The sequence below is a fragment of the Setaria viridis genome, chromosome 7, assembly GCF_005286985.2.
Source record: "Setaria viridis chromosome 7, Setaria_viridis_v4.0, whole genome shotgun sequence".
In the NCBI taxonomy this organism is placed as follows: Eukaryota; Viridiplantae; Streptophyta; class Magnoliopsida; order Poales; family Poaceae; genus Setaria; species Setaria viridis.
The window spans coordinates 18433022-18447748 of record NC_048269.2 but is presented as its reverse complement, the minus strand read 5'-3'; the positions used below and the strand labels follow the sequence as shown (position 1 = coordinate 18447748).

The 14727-nt window shown below is 42.5% G+C and overlaps 2 protein-coding genes across 4 annotated transcripts; both read left to right on the top strand.

The window, feature by feature from the left end:
- Positions 1-61: 61 nt before the first annotated feature.
- LOC140223384 (tyrosine-protein phosphatase RLPH2-like) lies at positions 62-3497 on the top strand. Of its 2 annotated transcripts, XR_011898818.1 has the most exons (5): positions 62-673; positions 1321-1388; positions 1475-1654; positions 2825-2963; positions 3074-3213. XR_011898818.1 is itself a non-coding variant. In XM_072295173.1 (4 exons), exons 1-4 carry the CDS (start codon positions 154-156, stop codon positions 3248-3250), a joined length of 945 nt encoding a protein of 314 aa, XP_072151274.1. In that variant the 5' UTR covers positions 68-153; the 3' UTR covers positions 3251-3497. The 2 variants fall into 2 exon arrangements, 1 of the variants encoding a protein (XP_072151274.1); XM_072295173.1 differs by lacking the exon at positions 2825-2963 and having other exon boundaries at positions 68-673; positions 3074-3497.
- A 1467-nt stretch (positions 3498-4964) lies between these two features.
- Positions 4965-14713, top strand: LOC117865615 (1,4-alpha-glucan-branching enzyme 2, chloroplastic/amyloplastic). 2 transcript variants are annotated; one of them, XM_034749839.2, is made up of 22 exons: positions 4965-5273; positions 5734-5852; positions 6094-6359; positions 6712-6810; positions 6903-6945; positions 7128-7187; positions 7670-7750; positions 7839-7955; positions 8257-8340; positions 8676-8797; positions 8960-9079; positions 9620-9749; positions 9839-9949; positions 10173-10301; positions 10795-10898; positions 11626-11770; positions 12734-12881; positions 13019-13119; positions 13325-13402; positions 13659-13814; positions 14037-14111; positions 14212-14713. In XM_034749839.2, exons 1-22 carry the CDS (start codon positions 5138-5140, stop codon positions 14299-14301), a joined length of 2514 nt encoding a protein of 837 aa, XP_034605730.1. In that variant the 5' UTR covers positions 4965-5137; the 3' UTR covers positions 14302-14713. The 2 variants fall into 2 exon arrangements, with proteins under 2 accessions (XP_034605730.1, XP_034605729.1); XM_034749838.2 differs by having other exon boundaries at positions 5728-5852.
- The last annotated feature ends 14 nt before the right edge of the window (positions 14714-14727 follow it).

Genomic DNA, 14727 nt, shown 5'->3' with positions numbered 1-14727 from the left:
ATCGACAGCTCCCAGGATCGAACGGTTGATATTGTGCCCGCGGTAATGTAAGGTAGCCGGCGCCGCGAGTCTCAACTCAACAGGATAACTCGCTACCCGCTTCTCTCGGCAGTGAAGCCTCCGGCGAGCAGCGGTGGCGAAAGCGCCGGCGAGATGTCTGCTCCCTCGGCCCCGCCCCGCACGGTGATCTGCGTGGGGGACGTCCACGGCTACATCGCGAAGCTGGAGAGCCTCTGGTCCAACCTCCAGTCCGCGCTCCCCGCCGACGCCTTCGCCACCGCGCTGGTCATCTTCCTCGGCGACTACAACGACCGCGGCCCGCACACCCGCGAGGTCCTCGACTTCCTCCTCGCGCTCCCGGGACGCCACTCCGCGCAGCGCCACGTCTTCCTCTGCGGCAACCACGACCTCGCCTTCGCCGCGTTCGTCGGGGTACTGCCGCCGCCTCCCGACGGCTCCCCATTCTCGGCGACCTGGGACGAGTACATCCACAACGAAGAGCACGAGGGGTGGTTCCGCGGGCCGGGGTACGAGGGCATGCACGTGCAGGGGAGGCGGTGGGGCGGGGTCATCAAGGAGAGGTGGAACCCGAAGAAGGGGCTCCCGTACAGGGGCTCCATCTACGACGCGCAGCCCACCTTCGAATCCTATGGCGTTGCCCATGGTTCCCCTGGTCAGTTTTTGAGTTTCGCATCAGTTTGGTTCCTCGCACCCTTGCTTAATCAGTTAATCCTTGCGGGTGTGTACTCTACTAGTAGTTATCAACCAATGCAATTTGCCATGGAGCCTGTCAAACGGTTTACTAGTACAGCTGTGACACTATTCCAAAATGCAGCCATATTTTATTCATATATAATCAATCTCTCACAAGACTGCATGAAACTTCAGAAATGTTGACATCCAGAGGCAGAGAACCTGTGATTTGCATGTTTACCAAATGAATATACAATTTCCTAATAACAATATTAGGACTTAACATTTTAGAGATTTCTACTCTAGACGATTAAAACATTACAGTTACTGAATCTTCTGTACAAGACCAGAATGAATGCTTCAATGGAGTTTTAGATTTAACACTAACACACTAAAACTTGTCAAGCTATTCACTGATAGTGCAATGTACTACCATTTAACACTCAAACACATTAAAACTTGAGATGCAAAACAAGGACTCCATATCTCTTGACTAGATTGTGTTAGCATAGTCATATGGAATCTCCTGCCTGAGATTAACCTAACAGTTTCTGATCTGCAGCAAACGATTCTCGATTTCAAACAAGATCATCTTCTAATTTGCTATTAGTTCTAATTTCATCATAGATCTCGCAAAGGCTGTGCCAGAGGACCATAAGATGTTTCTGCATGACTTGGTTTGGATACATGAAGAGGTGGGTATAATTTTTATTATGTGAATTGTAAGTACACATTTAAAAGGTGTTGCTCCTCTGGTACTCAGGTTATGGTTGTATGACAGGAAAACGTGCCAATTGATACGGATGAAGGCCAAATCATTTGCAATCTAATTGCGGTTCATGCTGGCCTAGAGAAGTCCATAGATTTGAATGAGCAGCTTAGAGTTCTGAGAACTAGAGACACAAGGGTGCCAAAGGTTCCGATGCTTAGTGGGAGGCAGGATGTTTGGAACACACCAAAGGTGAGCTACTATATGATCTTATTTCCCTCTATTTCACCAGACAAAAAAACTTGGCTTCTGATGGATTTTAATATTATTTTTTAAAACGAATATTAACCTACCTGGTAATGCAACATACTCTGCTGAATGCTTTGTGATGTACATGTACTATCAAGTATCATGCATTTCAGCCAAGAGGCCAGCATGGTCTTTGGGATGCATCTATAAATGGTTTAAAATATATACAATGCACTTCAGATCATTTGCACTTCTGCTGCATTCAAGGTTCTCTTGTACGATATAACGGCATCTACATTCATTGCCTCATGTTGTGCTAGTTTGTGTCATTCACCTTGTATTACATCATCTTAGCAGATCTGTTGGCATTAAACCTAACCTTCCTATTGTAGTTTAGTTTGTGATTGTTCAGAGACTGCTGAGCTGAGTGGAGCCTGCTAACTTAAGTCTTGATTCTTGAACTCGCTCCACAATCTTTGTTTTTCCAGTGAAATGATATGTATGCACTCTCTGTAGTGAGTAGTCTCAACGACTCACCCCTTGTCTGGACAAGTTGGTTTGCACTAAAAGTAGAACAGGCTGGTAACTGTTAAGGTGTCAATAATGAAATGAAATGGTAGAGTTTCAACTTTCAAAGGCACTGTTTTGGATTTCTGTCTCTTATCCCGACCGCATTATTAAGCCAGTAACAACATTGAATATTTGTAAACAGAATAAACTAAAGCAGCATGCAGGAAAATAGGGTGCACCTTCTAATTTTTCAAATATGCACGCATTTGAAATGGCAGGTCAACAGATAATCTAGTATTCCCCCAACACAATGTTCAATGGCATGTCTGCACTGCATTACTATGGTTGTCATTGTGCTTGTCATGCCATTTTGAAATGCCATATGTATCCCCGCATAGATGGTTTACATTCTTAGCAACGTTGTGATTAGTTTGCTGGAAACTTCACTGCAGATAAGTTATTTCATTATTAGATGAAATTATCCCCCAAGAATCATCCGTGCTAATTGCGCCATTACCTTGTGATAGCCAAACTTATTATGCTGATGCGTATTTGGTTGAAAATCGTCACTTCTGTTCTGTCACATAATTAGATGAGCTTGATAGCCAGAGAGTGAGTGTGCTTTGGGCTCTGGCTGCAATCTGACTGTTTTACTTGGTGTAGGACTGTCTTGATTTCCACTAAAACAAGCGGGTGCATGTGCATGGGGACAGTGCATGTGATTGACTGCACGTATAAATTTGCTCTACATGATTTTTGCTCGTGGGGGATATGCATGACATCCATATGACCTGACTGATGGGTGGGACACGTTCTCACGCTCTCTGAATTCATGGGCACCATTGTTTTCCTGTTCAAGCATATCACAAGAACAGAAATGGAAATTTTAATACAGTGACAATCTGGTTTCAGGATCTGACTGGCAAGCACACCATTGTTGTAAGCGGTCACCATGGGCAGCTCCACATCGACGGCCTCCGATTCATCATCGATGAAGGCGGTGGGTACGAAGACAAACCTATAGCTGCCATCGTTTTTCCTTCCAAGACATTGATCAGAAGCACAGAGGGAGCCGCATCACAGAATTGATATGGATGTCATGATCAGGAGCAGGGAGGTGCAGTTTTTCTTTTTCCTCTTGCTTGTTGCTATTTGGCCGTGGTCACGTGTCATGTTTCAGACGATTCATAGGTACACCGTCGACAGGAAATAAGAGGTTTGAGGACCAGACCTGCATTTTCGCATGTACAGTATAGTCACAATGTGAACTGCAAACTTTGGTATTCTATACCCTTGGTGCTGTCAACTTGGACATGAAATTTCCTATCCCTGCCCATTCGAGATTTCCAGGTCTCAGGCCCCTTTACACATCAGCATTTCTTTTTCGACTGGAACATCTAACATGATAACATGTCAGTCCCTCTCTTCGATTCCATTGGCCAGATTTGGAAGAGACGGGCACGTGCACGGTACAGGCTCGCTTGCCATTTTGCGCCGTGAAATTCTAGCGGTGGGGCGAAGGGCCGCGAAATATCAGCTCGGCCGAATTAACGGTCAGGAGGAGAGCGCGGGCTCCTCGTAGGCCCGTCGCACCCGGCACGGGCCTGTTCGTCCGTCTGTTTCTTGTGTTGCGCCTGCGCGGCGATCTGGCCGGGATACAGAAAGCGATCGGACATACTGTGATATGTCCTGGGCAGGGACCGCGAAGGCTGCTGCAAAAGTTGAGTCTTTGAGACGGTTCCCCGTCCTCCCCCTACTAGTCAACACCAGTCGACAAGCATAGAAAAATCTCTCTGGTATCTAGGATCATCGAGTGATTAAACTATGCGCGAGCTGCACGGGTGCACGCTTTCCGGTATTGGATTTATGACTAATCAATTAAAAACGCATTATGCTAGATGACAATGGTAACTGAGATCTTTGTTGATGCTTGCTCTTTAAGTACATATGCATACTCACACACGCACTAATGTAAATTGCACCCATACCCTTTCCTGCACTTTCGAGCTACTGCGGGTATGGATAATACTCTTTAGGCATGTGTTCATCATAGGTGAATAGTTGCAGATGTAAGCTTAGAAATTCTTTCAGTTTTCCTATGTTTAATTTGGGTTGGCATGTTATTTATAAGGGGTATAGGATTTGATCAAAACAAAACTTGAATTCAAAGAGCTTAGGGGATTGTTGATGAGAGCTGCTTTCGTGTGCTCGATTAGAGGTTACAATTCCGTTCGTAACGCCGAGGATTCGTTTCAATTTCACGAGGGATCAGAATATGCCCCCTCGCTCGCTCTCTCGAGATTTTTTTTTTTCCGCCTGCGGACAAGAAATTCCTCTGGAAACCAATGGACAGCTTGCACGGGCACGACAGCGAAACGCCAGTCGGCCAGTGACCAGCGCCGCCACTAGAGCCCAGAGCATCAACACCATGATGAGAACACGGCGTGATTAGCCGTGACTCATGTGAACGAAGCAGCTAAAGCACCTCACCTTTCCTTAATTTTTTTTACCAGCCTTCCTTTTACATGTTCGCAAAGAAAAACGAGAAGAAAAAACAGAGAGCCAGCAGCGTATACGAGACTACTGGTACTAGCGCGCGGCCGCAACGGATGCCCTGGGGCGCGCTCCCAGCCGTTGGTTCGCGATCTCCTCCTGCCCCACGACACGTCCCCGTCCCGCTGCCACCTCCGGCGCGGGCGCACGGGGAAGACGACGCCACACGCGCTCCCGCAGGGCCCCACCCTGCTAGTGCTAGGCCTTTTTCCCTCTCCCATCCCCATGCACTGCCAGTGCCAGGCCACACTGCCTTCCACCTCCGCCGCACACGTTGCTCCGCTCCATCCCCTCTTCCTCCGCAGCACTGCTCGCTCCCGGGGTAATATCTCGCCCGCCACTCCCCCACCCACGCACGCACTCGCTTCCCGAGGAGCGCGCGCGGGTGGCTCGGCTCGGATCTGCCGCGGTCGGGGCGCGGGGATGGCGTCGTTCGCGGTGTCCGGCGCGAGGCTCGGGGTCGTGCGCCCCGGCGGCGGCTCGGCGCGATCCGGCGCGGAGCGGAGGAGTGGGGTGGACTTGCCGTCGATGCTCTTCAGGAGGAAGGACTCCTTCTCGCGTACGGCTCGCTCTCTCGCTCGCTTCCCCTCCACCCCCCTCTATTCTTAGTCGGTCGGTCGCCGGTTCTCCTCACTTCTCTCTCCCCGCACTCGTGTGGCGTGTCTGCTGGTTCGAGGAGGGAGTGCTCTGGATCCTGAGTGGTCGTGCCTCTCGTACACGCACTGACGCACGCATCCTTCTTTCAATTCATATGTCTGCATTCCGACCATGAAGCGATCGAGCGCGGTTCCTGAACTCGGAACCTGCATTTTGTCGCGGCAATATGCGTTAGTGTTACCAGTTGCTACGGCGATCATTCCAATTTCTGAGCCAATGGGTTTTCTATTCTTCTTCGTTTTTCCCCCTCGCTAGCTGTTGTGTGGCTGATGACTAATGTTTTCTTATCGTTGCGTCCTGCAAAGGCGTGCTGTTTCCTTAGTTCTTATCAGTGGAGCTGGCTTTGCATTTTTCAGGTACAGTTCTGAGCTGCGCGGGTGCTCCTGGGAAGGTGCTAGTGCCTGGAGGTGGCAGCGATGACTTGCTTTCCTCCACAGAGCCTGCAGTGGACACTCCAGTGCAGCCTGATGAAGAACTGCAGGTACGAATGTCCCCTTCTCTGTCTTCATGATACACTTGCCCATATGTAGAACCATAGGTTTTGTGCTCATGGTATCAGCATTGTGCAAGGCCTCGTGCATTGTTAGTTAGGGAGCTGTGTGCTGGTTCTTAGGCTACTGAAAAGTTAGCTCTTAGTCCCACCTACACCTACACCAATCAAGGAATAAACCATTGGTTATTTCTCTGGTTCTACATAAAACTTATTTATTTCTTTGCTCTAGGTACCTGATGAAGCGGAGCTAGTTGTGGAAGAGACTGCGTCCTCATCAGCGGCTGAAGCAAGCTCAGCAGTTGATGTTGAAGAGAAGCCTGAACCCTCAGAAGTGATTGAAGGCACTGGCGAAACCGTGACCGATGGTGTAGCCGTCGAAGCCAAAGCACCACTCGTGGAGGAGAAACCACGAGTCATCCCACCACCAGGAGATGGCCAGCGAATATATGAGATTGACCCAATGCTGGAAGGGTTTCGGAACCATCTTGACTATCGGTAAGCTGTTACTTTTGTTAATTTTGAGTTGAGCTGCTGGCATTATGATCTGGGATTATTCATCCGTGGCTGTATCAGAAAGCCACTTGTAGAATGATGATTGAAAAACATAATTTCTATTTTGCCATTATTGTAACTCATAAATGCAATATATATTATTTCTGTCGCTGCTGGTCATTATCCGTACAGAGCGGCTAAACTGATAAGAATGTGGTAACTGGTAAGCGGGGTGTGTCATTTACTCTGTTGATTCTCCGACAATTAGACAAGATAAGCTTCAATATTTGTTGCTTTTTTCGGGAGAAGTTGAACTTTGACATGTTTGCTTGGTTTACCTTGTTGGATTCAACAGATACAGTGAATACAAGAGAATGCGTGCAGCTATTGATCAACATGAAGGGGGTTTGGATGCATTTTCTCGTGGTTACGAAAAGATGGGATTTACTCGCAGGTAAAGTTAAAGGCCCATGCATATGCTCTTTTAGTAAATTGCACATCTCAGGAGAAAATATATTGATTACTGTTTCCCTCTTCTTTTCCCAGTGCTCAAGGTATTACTTACAGAGAATGGGCACCTGGAGCACATGTATGTCTCAACAGGCTTAGCAACCACCTTTTGATAATGTTTATGATTCAGTTGCTACCTAGTGCGCAAGACTTATGTAGATAGTCCACATTATGCTGTACTTCTCTTTAAATTCATAGTTTATCGAAATTACTGATCAACTTCGTTAAGATTTAAGAACTGACTCTTGCATCTCACTGCAGTCTGCAGCATTAGTGGGTGACTTCAACAACTGGAATCCAAACGCAGATACTATGACCAGAGTATGCCTACGGTTCTGCGACCTTCCGTCTTTGATTTGTAATTGTTGACATATTTTCATCTATTGGGTTCATTTTACCTGTTTAAATTCCTTCAAGTTGAGCCTCAAGTATCCCATACTAACCATCTTGTATAAATTCAGTAAAATGAGTGGACAATGACTGTTTGTAGGCTTGCACTATACTGCTGCTTAACCTTTTAATCCTAAATTTGAAAATTTGACAATGACAAGTTGACCAGTGGCCATATCTTTTAATCCTAAATTTGAAAATTGATGTTAAGGTTCAATTCATGGTTGTAGTTGTTGAGTGTTACTTATGATCTATAGAACATTTTTTGCATCTTTTTTTATCTTCCATCCGCAATATTTTATCATGCAATAAGCTGATGGGTTATTGGGTTTCATAGTATACAAATATATTTCCATACGATAAGTAATGTTTTTCTTATTCTTGATGCTAATATATGGAATGATCACTTTCAGAATGAGTATGGCGTTTGGGAGATTTTCCTGCCTAATAATGCTGATGGATCCCCTGCTATTCCTCATGGCTCACGTGTAAAGGTATATTTTCTGATCGGGAGTGTAAGCAATTTTAAGAGTGAGCCTTCAAAGGAACCCCTGATTTTTTTTTCCTTTCTATTGTTTCTAGATACGGATGGATACACCATCTGGTGTGAAGGATTCCATTCCAGCCTGGATCAAGTTTTCTGTGCAGGCTCCAGGTGAAATACCATACAATGGTATATATTATGATCCACCTGAAGAGGTATGCTCCAGTTTTTATCTTACATTATTTAATAAAAATTTCCATATCGCGATTTTGTGGGTATGTGCCACTTCCTAGTTTTGTTTTGGTTTTTCATTTTTTTTCTTAACATTTGGATGCAGAACAATATTTTCAAACTTTAAGTGACATATGCACTATGTCTTCTTATTAGTGGAAAGGATTCTGTGTGTTTTTGTTCTACTTAAGCCTCTTAGAGAAGCCTATTTACTTTTTTTTGTAGCATTATCTATTTTGAATTTTTCATGGCCATTTTCTAAGGGTGTTTTGCATGCGAGTGCAGGAGAAATATGTCTTCAAACACCCTCAACCTAAGCGGCCAAAGTCACTGCGGATATACGAATCACATGTTGGAATGAGTAGCCCGGTATGCCAATAAGTTATTTAAAATTTTATTTTTTTGATGTGCTGATTGTTTAATCCCTTGTAGCCTGTACTATTTTTAACACCCAACTGTTCATATTTCTTCCATGTTAAAATAAATTGTAAAATGGTTTTTTGTTTCCAGAACATAGTTATATGTGAATGCTGTCTTTGTGGTAATAAATATTAGCATGTCAAGAGAAAGGAAAGAAATACCATTTAAATAAGAGGCAGTATATCGGTGACTGTTTGTACCATTCTGTAGAAGTTTCAGTAATATAAACTATGATCATCGATACTTGAGAACAAGCTGTATATATTGGATGATCTGTTACACAGGAACCAAAGATAAACACGTATGCTAACTTCAGAGATGAGGTGCTGCCAAGAATTAAAAGGCTTGGATACAATGCAGTACAGATAATGGCAATTCAAGAACACTCTTATTATGCAAGCTTTGGGTATTCACACTCTCACTGCATTTCTCTCCATTGTTTCTGTTTGTTCTTCATACATCTGGAACTCTTTCATCCGAACACTTTGTACATACAGAAACAGTTGGATCCCCTTCATTTTTTTGTAGGCCATACAGAAATCCTTAATTTTTATTACTTTATTTTCAGGTACCATGTTACAAACTTTTTTGCACCAAGTAGCCGTTTTGGGACTCCGGAGGACCTAAAATCTCTGATTGATAAAGCACATGAGCTTGGCTTGCTAGTGCTTATGGATATTGTTCATAGGTATGTTTGTTTGGTAGTGTAGATAGGGTCGTTGGATGGCCCTATTTTTATCATACAATAGAATTGCACCTTCGGTTTTTTTTTGGTTAGGTGTAGTAACTCAGTTGGAATTAAAATATATTTGACACCTATGAGTAGATACTTCTTGGAACCTTTGTAATAGCCACACAGACGGCGTAGATGCGGGCAGAGAAGCTCAGATGCAATAAATTCAATTTGCTAGATGCTGCTGCAAAGAATTTGCAAGTTGGGAATGTAGAGTTGGTTTCTTATGGATAAGTGGTCCGAGGTGTCATTTATCATCCTCATTTCAATTACACATGTTTTCATAGTTTCTGAGCTAATAAATCTTCACTTGGTATATTCCTCCTGAGGGAGATAAAGAAGGAAGACATGTAGATACATGTCATCTTTACAAAAGAGTTGTAAACCAATTCTTCCTGGCAGTTATGTAGGCTTTAATACATCCACGTACTTCTTGTCTCAATTGGTTGTCCTTCTCAATTGCATAGGTTTACCAATGTTTCTTGTATCCTGCAGTCATTCGTCAAATAATACCCTGGATGGTTTGAATGGTTTTGATGGCACTGATACACATTACTTCCATGGTGGTCCACGAGGCCATCATTGGATGTGGGATTCTCGCCTATTCAATTATGGGAGTTGGGAAGTATGTAATATGTGACTTCTTTCACAATGTAATGGCTAATGGTTCCTATTTATATTTCTTTACATATATAACATTACGTTTTTGTGCAGGTTTTGAGATATCTACTGTCAAATGCAAGATGGTGGCTTGAAGAATATAAGTTCGACGGGTTTCGGTTCGATGGGGTGACCTCCATGATGTATACTCACCATGGATTACAAGTAAGTTTACCAAATGATTCTGGTAATTTGATTTCACAATCCTACTGCTCCCTTCTCTGGCGGGTGCATTTTGCTGTCCATTTTTTTTCTGAAACAATTGTTCTCGTTGTTGCATGTGTCATGTCTCTTGCAACCAACTACCAAGTCTGAGATAGCCATCCTTTATTTTTTATACCTGATGAACAATAATTGACTTTTCTAAAATTGGTGTTATTTACCATAGGTAGCATTTACTGGGAACTATGGTGAATATTTTGGATTTGCCACTGATGTTGATGCGGTAGTTTACCTAATGCTGGTAAACGATCTTATTCACGGACTTTATCCTGAGGCTGTAGCCATTGGCGAAGATGTAAGTGCTCACAATATTTTTTTTTGTTTTTCTGTTGTAAATATTGTACTTGTACAGAGAACTTAATTTTGTTGGTGTTTTATTCCCCTCAGACACTGGTTACTATTATTATTTTGGGAAAAGAAGTCATTATTAGTGTTCTTGGACTGCAATTAACTCTTTAACCTAATATGGAAAATGTCAATTGGTTTGATATGTACAGTACAAATGGTCATCCTCATTAGTCATTAATATATTGAGAAGATTGGTCTACATGCCACTAATGCATAACATGGATCTGGAATGCTATCCAAAGATATATTACTATGGTCTATTTTGCAAGAGGAACAAGATATAGTACTACGGTCTTCAAAGTAGTTGCCATCGTACTGAGTATTATTAGACATGCTTAGACCTATCAGTATTATGGAACTTCTGCGAAAAGTATGGCATTTGAACACGACATTGCAACCAGCATTCATTGTTCAATTTTTCTAATTATGTAATTGTTCAGGTCAGCGGAATGCCTACGTTTTGTATTCCTGTTCAAGATGGTGGTGTTGGTTTTGACTATCGCCTTCATATGGCTGTCCCAGACAAATGGATTGAACTCCTGAAGTAAGTGCTCGAATATTAGTGATTACATATGCAAAATGGTACTCTCTCCATTCCAAATTGTAGGTCGTTTTGACTTTTCTAGGTTCATAGATATTATTATGCACCTACACATACACTATATCTAGATGCATAATAATATGCATGAACCTAAAAAAGCTAAAACGGCCTAGAATTTGGAACGGAGGGAGTATATTTCAGTTATTAATTGATTAAAGTCATATATTTATGTTATTGTTTCTACAACCTTCGTGGTATAAGGTTAAATATGAGAAGTATTAGTCACATAGTAGCTCCATTATCGATTATCGTCCTAAAACAAATGTAGTCATTGTATAAATTTATTGCCCCGGAAAGATATACAAAATGCTTGTCACAGGGAAAAGATATTAGTAGAATTGCCATCAAATGACAAAGCTAGTACTTCCTTGTCTTTTTTCTTCTTATAATAGATTTTAGATACAGTTACAGCATGCAATGGTGGGTTGTATTGGGACCATGCCAATATTTTAAGTGACAAGTAAATATGTTCCCTTCATGTGCATGTTTCCTAGTTTTATCTTTGACAATCTTTGGACCTTGTTTTCCTATGGTTATTTAGGCATCTTGTTTGAGCTTTGTTCGGATAAAAATCTTGTTTGAGCTGGAATGTTAGTACTTCGTGCATATTCTGGGTAGTTTCAAATAAACATATGATGTGATCAAATTTCAACATTTTCTTTTACCACAGGCAAAGTGACGAGTATTGGAAAATGGGTGATATTGTGCACACCTTAACAAATAGAAGATGGCTGGAAAAGTGTGTCACTTATGCTGAAAGTCATGATCAAGCTCTAGTTGGTGACAAGACAATCGCATTCTGGTTGATGGATAAGGTACTAGTTGTTACCCCCCCTAACCTAAATAATCCACAATGAGATTGCTTGTCTTTCTTGGGATAGTGATCTGTTGGTTCACTAGTCATTAGCCGCATGAGTAAACTGAGCACTGGACTTAGTATCAAGCAATGATTGCAGCATAATGTGTGTAGTGATTGCTAGTCAGCTGAAAATGAGCATTTTCACTTGCAAATACTTTTCAATAAGTAAACATTCAATTGACCAATGTCAGTAATCATATATCAAATCTTTTGGTGTATAAATATATGATATATTCTGAGATGATTACCATAGTTTCTAAGAAAGTCATACAGCTTACAGAAAACAGGGCAAGGATGAGTCAAACTCATCTACCTCTATGATGATTCTGGTAAATTGGCAACTTCATTCAAAACTGTCAGATTGATTTATGCCAATAGCCTAGGAGAAATCAGAAATTTGTTTTCCCCAATTAAAATGAATTTGTCTGCAGTTTTTGGCTGACTGGATCTTCATTTTTGTAACTGCTTCTGAAGCATCTAGGAGTCCTATGAGCCTAGATCTTGTAGGCCTACTGGTCTAGGTGCTATGCTCTTTCGTATTTTGTTGCGTGCTTGAATCTTATCTTTGTTCCTGCCAGAAAAATATTCAAAAGGAAATAGCTAGACCGATATTGTGAGGAGAAAGCAAAGCAAATGTAGGTGTCCCATCGTGCATTTGTTTATCCATAAATGCCCTTGTATGTTTTGTCTTTAACAACTACCCAGAGTATAAAGAAAATGAAGGGCTTTCTATGCTTGCACATTTGTGAAGATAAAATTATATGTATGCTTTGTGGTTTTCTCGTAGAAAAGCGTACTTCCAGTTGAATATCATCTCGTATGGTTGATACACGGTACATGCAGAAGTGTAGTATTGTGCTGTAAATTGCTTATTCAATAGAACAGAATGATGTGAGCATCTCAACTTCTCTTCGTGCAGGATATGTATGATTTCATGGCTCTGGACAGGCCTTCAACGCCTCGGATCGATCGTGGGATAGCATTACATAAAATGATTAGGCTTGTTACAATGGGTTTAGGAGGTGAAGGTTATCTAAATTTCATGGGAAACGAGTTTGGGCATCCTGGTTAGTCTTTAAAATCTTATTGCATGTTGCATGGTTGTGAGTTACCATCTGTTTTAGTTTTAACCTTGACCTTTGTGTGGCATGTAATATACTTTATCCGAGGAGGAAGTTATGACTAGTTTATTTTTTCTTGGCAGAATGGATAGATTTTCCAAGAGGTCCTCAAAGTCTTCCAAATGGCTCCGTCATTCCTGGAAATAACAATAGCTTTGATAAATGTCGTCGTAGATTTGACCTTGTAAGTTTTAACTATTCTACTTATTCTTTCAACATATCCAGTTGGCCATATGTTTAACTATGCTACTTATTCTTTCAACATATCCAGTTGGCCATGTATTTCTTGGTAAATCTTACTGGGGAAGGATCCAGTGTGTTTCTATAAAAGCTAATATTGCTGTATGTCATTGTTGTTGAGTACAATTTTGTTCCTTCTTTATTTTCAGGGAGATGCAGATTATCTTAGATATCGTGGTATGCAAGAGTTTGATCAGGCAATGCAGCATCTTGAGGAAAAATATGAAGTACGTCACTGGTTTGTCTCTGTTGCATCATAAGTCAAGCAAAATTTGTATACAACAACAACAAAGCATTTAGTCCTATGCAAGTTGGGTTAGGCTCGCAATTGAGTTTTTACATTGTTATATTTAAAATGTTTAATAGGAGAGTCTAAAAAAATGATAGTTTGAGGAAAGCTGCTGGAATGGAGGATTTAGAATTTCTTTTCACAGGAGGGTACTTGGTGCTTTTTACTGATGAAAATGAACGATGTGATTGCAGTTCATGACGGCAGAACACTCGTATGTATCAAGGAAACATGAGGAGGATAAGGTGATAATCTTCGAGAGAGGAAATTTGGTATTTGTGTTCAACTTCCACTGGAGCAATAGCTATTTTGACTATCGTGTCGGTTGTTTCAAGCCTGGGAAGTATAAGGTATGCAGCTTTTCAGCATGCTTCTGTCTGTTTTGATTGCTCGACCATTCATCACTGTTCGGGTTCTTACAATTTTTCCCAGCATGGATAATCTGTTGGAGATGCTAGTCTTGCGAGTACCGAAATTTGTTTCCAAAATGTACTCAAATCAGCCCCCGTTTGGGGACACAAATGTGTTGCACCGGATGCTGATGGCTTTTGCTGTTTTTTTCCCCTTATCAGATTGTCTTAGATTCTGATGATGGCCTCTTCGGTGGATTTAGTCGGCTTGTTCATGACGCTGAGTACTTCACTGCTGTAAGTCTTGCTTCTGAGCATTGCGGCATGCAGTCTTCTTCTCGTAAACTATCGTCACCTGCAAATCTAAAATAACGAGCCATTTTCTGCCTACTTACAGGACTGGCCGCATGACAACAGGCCTTGTTCTTTCTCGGTGTATGCACCCAGCAGAACAGCCGTCGTGTACGCACTCGCAGAGGACGAATAGGGTGCAACGACGGTTATTAGGAAGGAACTCCAGGATGAGCTGGTGGCGCGACACCGCTGCGCAATGTGACTAGGCGTGATGCTGCCCCTATGGCCCTATGCTGTTACCCGAGATCGCGTGGCCGGTGGATCAGGTATCCAGGATTGATAGGTTAGCTTATCAGTGAGTCTCTCGCTTTCTGCTGAGTGACTCGTGAAAGGAAATGGACCGCGCGCAACGCAGTTTCCCGAGCTACACGATAGTCCTCCAATCTGAAAACGTTCCCTGTAGTTTTGTACATAATGGCTTCAGCTGGCATCGCATCTCCTGAATCAATATGTTCAAAGTACGTCGTTATTTGCACGGTACTGCTTAGTTGTACTAATAAGGCAGTGAAAGAAGCCTGGTATTTTTGCTACAAAATGGTTCTTCATGCTGTGCATCTTC